The following is a 9,229-nucleotide window of genomic DNA, read 5'->3' on the forward strand; positions in this document are numbered from 1 at the left end:
TAAGCCCCAGGACTGACACACACACACACACACACACACACACACACACACACACAGCACCAGGCACTGAGTTTAAGCCCCAGGACACACACACACAAACACACACACAGGACACACTCACACACACACACACACACACACACACACACACACACAAAACTACCCGCATGTTATAGAATCTTTGTCTCACCATGAAGCTGAACATTTATGGTAAGACATAAAATATAACTCCTTTATTCTTCATCTCTCTTGTTTTCTCATTTTGAAAGAGGACCTCTCAGGTGAGTTGAATTAATGTATTTATTTCTTTAATTATATGCATAACATTTGATAGGCAAATTGCTAGCTCTCTAATAGTCATTTAGCGCTGAAAGGGCTGAAGGGCTGAGAGGGAGCCCTCCTACTTTCTTAGCACTTCTGCCTCAAGGAATGGAGTTGGCCATTTTTCTGCTCTCAATATAGCCAGGCTTCTCACTGGCTTGTGAATGTAGGGTGCTCAAAGTGACTTTAGAAATTGGTATTTTCTTTGCCCGGGCCCAATTTATTGCATTATTTCTACTTCTCCATCTCCTTTTTTTCTATATTCATGACTGAGGTGCTATTGGTGGTGAAGTGGGAACATTCTATGAAATGAGCTTTGCCACAGTTAGCTCATCTGTCTTTTTCCCAAAGTGTTCACCAAGAATCTGTGTAGTCAGATGTCAGCAGTCAGTGGACCTCTCCTGCAATGGTTGGAGGACAGACTGGAACAAAATCAACAGCATTTACAGGAGTTGCAACAAGAAAAGGAAAAGCTTATGGAAGAACTTTCTTCCCTAGAATAAAGTAGAAGACAAAAATGGGGTAAGTTTGTGCACTAAACGTCATCTAGAATCCACACACAGCTCATAGGTTAGCAGACAGTGAAACAGTTCTTCTTATATTCCAGTAAGTTTTATGCATGCAATAAATACAAGATGTCTTCCTAAAATTTTCACTACAGCTTGTTGAATCATCTCACCTATAATTGGCCTACAAATAATAAAAGAGCTTTATTTTGTATGGCTATAGGAAGTACATTGGCAAGAGATATCTGGGAATAAAATGAGGAGTACATTTAAAATGTTTGTTTTTCTCTTTTTAAATTTGGCAGTATTTATTTTTGTTTCCAGTTACACTTATCCCCTATAATAAGCTAAAGGAAGAAGAGTTTTTTACGTTTTGATTTTGTATTTCTGATGCTTCTGGATGATGCTAGGATTCCAAAAGGTACTAGAGGTGCCTCATCAGCACCCACCTTCCTATTCTTTGCCCTTGTTGAGAGACAATAGGTATTCTGATACCAAATACTGCGTCTAATATGGGCGTCCTTTTTAACCAACCAAATGAGTTGTAACTTGTGACTGTGAAGCAAGTCTCTACTGAACAGATCCTATATATTTAGGAATTTTCATTGTAATTTAAATTTATTTTTCCAGAAACATTTAGAACTTAGGATGTAATAAGAATCATACTTTAAACAGTTTGTGGCTGGGCACCCATGGCTCATGCCTGTAATCTTAATTATTCAAGTGTCTAGGTCTGAGGATCATGGTTCAAAAGCAACCCAGGAAAACAAATCTTTTATATTCTTAATTTTCCAATTGACAAAAACCCAGAAGTAGAGGTGTGGCTCAAGTGGTAGAGTGCCAGACATAAGGGGAAAGGCCAAGTAAGAGTGTGAGACCCTTGAGTTCAAGTCCTAATACTGGCACACAAAAAAATTTGATTACACTATTCCTGTCAAATATCACCATGAACAATAAGTATGTCTTCAGAAAAGAGTTATATGTTGAGAATTAAAGTGGGGATTGGAGAAGTAGAAAAGAAAGAAGAGACCTTCAGTCTCCAAAACAATGCTAAAGGTTGTTTTTTGGTTTGGGTTTTTCTTCTTGTTTCTTCCCTAGATTATCACAATTCTAGAAGTACTCATATCAGAACAGCTTATATTCAGAACCACTATTCTGAAACTTAAATGGAATGTAGGTACTGTATTTTCTCTCGTGTCCCTCACCAGAGTTCTCTATTCTTTTTTCTTTTCCTCTAGGGAAGGTGAAAATACCCAGAGAACAATTACACTTTAAAAAAAGCTAAATTGATTTTGATGAACCAAAAATTAGAGTGCTCACATTACTCCACTTCAAGACTTAATGTGAAGCTCCAGTAAATCTGGACAGTATGATTCTGGCAGAGGAGTAGACACATGGATCAATGGAACAGAAGAGAGAACACAAATAAGTCTGATTAAGTACAAAAGTGGTTCGTTCAATGGAGAAAGGACAAACTTTTCAACAAGTCATGCTAAAGTAATAAGTACCTAAAAGCAAAAAGAGAACTTCAACCTAAACCTAGTATCTTCTATAAAAGTTACCTCAAAATGTATTATGGATTTAAATGTAAAATGTAAAACTATAAAAGTTTTAGAAAAATGCCATAGGATAAAAATCCTTAGGAAATAAATTCTTAGACTTCAAGTCAAAAGCACAATACATAAAGAAAGAAAAAAGTTGTAACGTTGTATTTCATCAAAATAAGAACAAGCTACAAATAGAAAAAAATGTTAATATTTAATCAATGTGGGAAACACTGTGTTCAAGCCTCAAAGATAAAAATATCTAAAAAGTGAGTGAAAAACCTGAGTAGCTATTTCACCAAAATGTGTGATATATAAGTCATGACGTGAAAAAATTTCATGAGTATAGGAAATGCAGATTAATGCCACAGTGAAGGTACTTGTGCTTGTCAGAATGGCTGAAGAAAAATAGGGAAACTACCACACATTATTGAGAATACAAACTAATTGGTTTTTTAATCAATGACAGGAATGTAAAATGGTATAGCCACACTGGAGAAAACTCTGGAAATTTCTTTTGAAGCTAAACATAGACATTACCTGTGACTCAGCAGTTGCACTCCTGGACATTTATACCAGAGAAATGGAAACTGGTATTGTCACAAAAGTTTTCAAAGCCGCTTTATTTGTATTAACCAGAAATCAAAAACAACCCAGATATCCTACAATAGATAAGTGATTAAACAAATCTCTACTAATGAATACTGCTTTTAATGGAAAAAAACACAAGGCTACTAACCACATTGAATTTATATGAAAAAGCTAATCTCAATAGGTCACATACTGTGTGATTGCACACATTACTGAAATGTCAAAATTACAGGAATGAAGACCAGATTAGTGGTTTCCAAGGATAGGACTGAATGAGGTATGGCATATGTATAACTATATAGGAATACACAAGAAGTTCCTTTGTGGTGATGGAAGTTTTGTATGTTGATTGTAGTGTTGTGTGTGAATCTGTACCTGTGTTAAAGTTGTATAAATCTATATATACACAAATGCATGTAAAGTTTGGTGACCATAGAGTCTATAATCTGCTTAGTTATATACCATGTACTATTTTTGCAACATTCAATTACTACAAAATAAAAACTTGGAAATTTTAACAAAGAAAATGGGAGCTTGATTTTTCAGTGTTATAGACATCATTTACAAACCTGAAAAAGGGAAGAAAGACAAAATGAACTCTGATGTTGAACTGAAAGTTAAAGTATTTACTTGAACTCTTTTCAAAGGAAGAGGTGTATGTGTTCATGAAGAGGAACTAAAAGTGACACCCATTATCAATGAGCACCCCTACCACCACGATGGTGGTTATCACATACCATTCTCCATGAAAAGTGGGATAGAGTTGGTAGTTCAGAAATAAAGCTGCACATATGTAGTCAGCTGATTTTTAACAAATGAGCCAAAAATATTGGTTGGGGTAAGAATAGTCTTTTCAACTAATGATCAGACAAATATCCACATGTAAAAGAATGAAGTTAGACCACTACCCCACATCATATGAGCATTAACTCAAAATGTTTCACACTTAAATGTTAGAGCCTACAATTATAAAAACCACATATGACATCTTATTTGAAATTTTTTATTAGCAGCAAAGTACAGATTATTATATGTATGCATATAATGTACTTTGAGAAAAACTTTATTTCTTAGCCCCTCCACATCCCCCTTTTTAACTTTAGGGAGCCTCACTATGTATGTTTTATTTTTTTTAATGCATTACTTCCATTATATTTATCTTCTCCATTGCCCTGTCCTTCCCCACTCCCCAAGATTGACCCCTACCTTTACAAGCATGTCTCTTTCTTTTGATCAGTCATGGGGCTTGAACTTTGGGCCTGGGTGCTGGCCCTCAGCTGTTCAGCTCAAGGCAAGCACTCTACCACTTGAACCACAGCACTACTTCCAGTTTTCTGGTGGTTAACTGGAGATTAGAATCTCACAGACTTCCTGCCCAGGCTGGCTTTGAACCATGATCCTCAGATCTCCTTAGTAGGATTATAGGTGTGAGCCACCAGCGCCTGGCTAAACATGTCATTTTTGTCTAGGTTTCTCAGAGAAGTGAAAATAAGAAATACATTGCCTTTCTGAGCTTGCCCTATCTCAATGTGACAATCTACAGATCCACTCATTTCTTGCAACTGGCATAATTTCATTATTTTTTATTGCCATTGTGTGTTTACCACATTTTCTTTATCCATCATTTTAATCATTTGTGGGCACCTAGTCTTTCCATGGTGGGCTAGTGTGTGGATATATGTCAGGAGTGATACAGCAGGGACATATGGTAGTTCCATTTTTAGATTTTTTTTTAATGCCAGTCCTAGGGTTTGAACTCAGGGCCTGGGTACTATCCCTAAACTTTTTTGCTCAAGGATAGCACTCAACCACTTGAGCCACATTTCCGCTTTCAACTTTTTGATGGTTAATTGGAAATGAGTCTCACAGACTTTCCTGCCTGGGCTGTCTAGGAAAGTCTATGAGTAGCTAGGATTACAGGTGTGAGCCACCAGGGCCTGGCAAGATCTTTGATCTATTTTGAATTGATTATTTTTTTGGCAGGGGGGGGGGGTGAACTCCAGGCTTGGGTGATAGCTTGTAACTTTGTTGTTGTTAGCCACAGCACCATTTCTTTTTTGGGTAGTTAATTGGAATCTCAGGAACTTTCCTGCGCAGGCTGGCTTTGAACTGTGCTCCTCAGATCTCAGCTTTCTGAGCAGCGAAGATTACTGGTGTGTGCCACCTAAATTTATTGTAAACAATAGGGATAGGGCTCTAGTTTCAGTCTTTATTTTTTAAGGTGTGCTTTTATAATTTACTTATTATTTTGCCAGTCCTGGGGCTGGAACTCAGAGCCAGGGCTTCTTTTTGCTCAAGGCTAGCACTCTTAACACTTCAGCCACAGCGCCACTTCTGGCTTTTTCTGTGTATGTGGTGCTGAGGAATCGAACCCAGGGCTTTGTGCATGCAAGGCAAGCACTCTACCACTAAGCCACATTCCCAACCCATCTAGTTTCAGTCTTTTACATAAGGATATACAGTTTTTCCAAAACTTTATTGAAGAAACTTTTATCCAATGTATGTTTCTGGCATCTTTTTCAAAAATCAAGTGAATATATGTGCTTGGGTTATTTTTGTGTCTTCTATTATCTGTTTTTGTGGCAGTACTGTACTACATTTGTTACCATGGCTTTATAGTATAGTTTGAAGTCAGGTGTTGTGTGATACCTCCAAAACTGCTGTTTTTGCTCAGAATTGCTTCAGCTATTTGGGGTCCTCTATGCTTCCATATGAATTTTAGGATTGATTTTTATATTTTTATGAAGAATGGTCTTGACATTTTAATGAAGGGGTGCATTGAATCTGTAAATTGCTTATGGTAGCATAACCATTTGCACAGTATTATTCCAGTCCATAAACATGGGAGGTCCTTCCATTTTCCAATGTCTTCAATTTTTTTCAGGGTTTTAGTTTTTGTAGTAGAGATCTTTCGGATCCTTTGTTGGGTTTATTACTACATGTTTAATTTTGAGGATATTGTGATTGGTATTGTATTTCAAATTTCTTTCTTATATCATTTATTATTAGTATAAAGAAAAGCTACTTAATTTTATGTTGATTTTACATAGCTAGTTAGCCAAAAGTGTTTCTCACATCTGAGAGTAATTTTAGTGAAGTCTTTAGGGTCTTTTGAGTGTGATATAGTATCATCTGCATGTAAGGACAATTTGACTTTATTTCTTTCTCTTGCCTTATTGATCTGGCTAGGAATTCCAGCACTACATTGCATATAAGAGGAGAAACCACAGGCTTGGTGCTGCAATGAGAATTATCTTGCAGGGGCCTAGTGGTAGAGTGCTTGCCTAGCATGCATGAAGCCCTGGGTTCGATTCCTCAGTACCACATAAACAGAAAAAGCCAGAACTGGTGCTGTGGCTCAAGTGGTAAAGTGCTAGCCTTGAGCAAATGAAACTCAGGAACAGTACCCAGGCTCTCAGTTCAAGCCCCAGGACTGGCAAAAAAAAAAAAAGAGAATTATCTTGCAGTCTGAGTGGGGCCACAGACCACTATGTCCCTTTCCTGAGCTTCCAGCTGTTGAAACCTCTCGGTGGATCCATATCAGACCCTCCCCATCTCCATAACCACCTCTTAAACTGTCTGGCAGGAAATGCCTGCAGAGTCAAAAACATCTTTCCTTGCTTTTGGCAATGGATTCATAGTTATGACACCAAAAATATAAATAGCAAAAATAGATACATTAGACTTCATGAAAGTAATTTTTGTGCATCCATATATCAAAACAGAACTCAGACAATGGGAGAGAATGTTTGCAAGTCATGTATCTAAGACACTAGTCTCCAAAATTCCTAGAAAAAATTGATGGCAAAACCCATCATGAAATAATGCAGTTCAAAAGGAGGCATGGAATAGGAGATTGGGAGAGTTGGGGAAGAGAAAGCAATAAAGTGTTATTGTGAGCAAAATATATATGCACTTCTGAAATACCACAGTGTAACTCCTTAGTTCAATTAACACTGAAGAATAGAAGAAATTAATGGCAGGAAAGTAAAATAGGCTCAGATGGGAGTTTGGGAACCTGTGCAAGTGGGGGGGGGTGCTAACAAAGAGGATGAATCATGAATCAAAATAAATATGGTTGATGTTGCTTATTTGCATGTATGAAAATTGAACTATGAAACCTATTGAAATTATTTTAAGAAAGGGGAGTGAGAGGGGGAGAAAAGTAGAAGGAATGAGGTGATCATGATATATGTGTGGGAATATAGTGAAACCCCTTTGTACAAGTAGTGTATGCCTATTAAGTTTTTTTTAAGTGGGCACAATCTAAATGCACATTTCTATACCAATTGACAATAAGCACATGAAAAGATGCTTAACATCAGCAGAGAAATGTAAATCAAAACCATGAGATATTCATGCCCACTTAAAATAAAAATGTAAGCCCAGCACACAGGTTTAGGTCCAGATACTTGGAAAACAGGCAGAAGGACAGTCTGAGCCTCAGGGTTTGAGGCCAGTCTAGCAAGACTGTAAGTAAAAAAAGAAGATAATAAGCATTGGTGAGAATGTGGAGAGACTAGAACTTGTGTAGTCCAAATGGGAATGTAAAATAGTGTAGTCAGTTTATCTGATAGTTCCTTCTAAAATTAAACATGAAAGACAGCAATTGCACTTCCAGGTGTATATCTCACAGAAAACAAGTATTAAAACTAAAATTTGTACATGAGTATTCATAGTAGAACAATTCACAATGGCCAAAGGGCAGAGATAACTGTCCATCCACTGATGAATAAATGAAATATGTTATCTTCATGCCATGAATATTATTCTCTCATAAATCAAAATTAATTACAACATGGATAAATCTTGAACACATGCTTTTGAAAGCATCCTGACACAAAAGGCCACATAGTGTATTATCTCTTACTTCTATAAAATATCCTGATGAGACATAGAGATGGGTAGTGGATCCATGCTCACTAGGCATTAGAAGGAAGTGTATATATGGATGAGGGTTAAAATGTACAGCAAGGAAGTGGCACTGTAACTTAACATGGTAGAATGCTAGCCATGAGCAAAAGCACTCAGAGATAGTGCCCAGGCCCGAAGTTCAAGCCCCACTGACCAATAAAAAAAGCCTGTAATCCTAGCAACTCAGGAGGCTGAGATCTGAAGACTGTGGTTTGAAGCCAGCCCTGGTAGGAAAGTCTGTGAGACTCATCCCCAATTAGCCACCAAGAGCTGGAAGTGGAGCTATGATAAAAAAAAAAAAAAAAATACAGTGCTAGCCTTGAGCGAAAAAGCTCAGGTAACAGTGCCCAGGCCTTGAGTTTAAGCTCCAGAAGCTCAGGTAACAGTGCCCAGGCCTTGAGTTTAAGCCCCAGAACTGGCGCACGCATGCACACAGACACACAACTGAAACTTTAAATGAGTCTGTTGTTTTGTATGAAAAAATACCTATGGATAAGGCTGAACACTGTTGGCTCAGGTCTGGAATCCTAGCTACTTGGGAGCATCTTCTGGCAGGAATTACTGTTGAAGGCCAGTCTGGACAAGTAAACTTTGTAAGATGGTATCTCAACAGAAAAAGCAGGGCATGCTGTTGCACACCTGTCATCTCAGCTATAGGAGGAAATGTAAATAGGATCATAGTGTAGCTCCAACAAAAAAGACCACATTTCAAAATAACCAGAGCAAAAACGACTGGAGGTATGGATCAAGTGGTAAAGTGCCTGCCTAGAAAGTGTGAAACTTTGAGTTCAAACCATAGTACCACTGAAATAAGAAGTGAGGAGGGAGCAGAAAGGGAGAAAAGGAGAGAAGGAAAGAAAGGTATTGAAAAAGAAATGTCCTGGCCAGGCATCGGTGGCTCATGCCTGTAATCTTAACTACAATGGAGGGTTAAATGTGAGGATCACGGTTCAATGTCAGCATTGGCAGGAAAATCCATAAGACTCTTACCTACAATAAACTACCCAGAAAAAGCAGGAAATGATGCTGTGGCTTAAAGTGGTAGCGCATTAATCTTGAGCAAAGAAGCTCAGGGACAGTGCCAAGCCATGAGTTCAAGTCCCAGGACTGACACAAAAAGAAAAAAAAAAAAGGAAACATCACTATAGCTCTAGCCAGCCCTTAGTCCTACAAGCCCATGGGTTCCATCCCCATCATTGCAGAAAAACAGAACCAGAACCCATCAACAATAACTCAGTTCTTTGTTGAGTTGGGGGTAGGTAGTTGGGGAGGTGAGAAACCATTGCCTACTTGGAGATTTAGGGGAGAAGGACTGACTGCTAGTGGGTAAAGGGCTTCTTCTGAAAGTTATAT

General features: G+C 37.9%; 1 protein-coding gene across 3 annotated transcripts in view; it reads left to right on the forward strand.

Annotated features, from left to right (window-relative positions):
* Positions 1 to 3,500, forward strand: part of Brcc3 (BRCA1/BRCA2-containing complex subunit 3) — a 44,421-nt gene extending 40,921 nt beyond the window's left edge. For 2 of the 3 annotated variants that reach the window (XM_042667534.1, XM_042667536.1), the window contains 2 exons: positions 673 to 843; positions 2,066 to 3,500. In XM_042667534.1, the coding sequence (XP_042523468.1) occupies positions 673 to 824 (152 nt within the window). In that variant the 3' untranslated portion in view covers positions 825 to 843; positions 2,066 to 3,500. Of the gene's footprint in view, positions 1 to 672; positions 848 to 2,065 lie in introns of all 3 variants that reach the window. The other variant, XM_042667535.1, reaches the window with a different exon arrangement.
* The last annotated feature ends 5,729 nt before the right edge of the window (positions 3,501 to 9,229 follow it).

This window comes from Dipodomys spectabilis, unplaced genomic scaffold (assembly GCF_019054845.1).
Source record: "Dipodomys spectabilis isolate Male_0828 unplaced genomic scaffold, ASM1905484v1 ptg000411l, whole genome shotgun sequence".
NCBI classification, from domain to species: Eukaryota; Metazoa; Chordata; class Mammalia; order Rodentia; family Heteromyidae; genus Dipodomys; species Dipodomys spectabilis.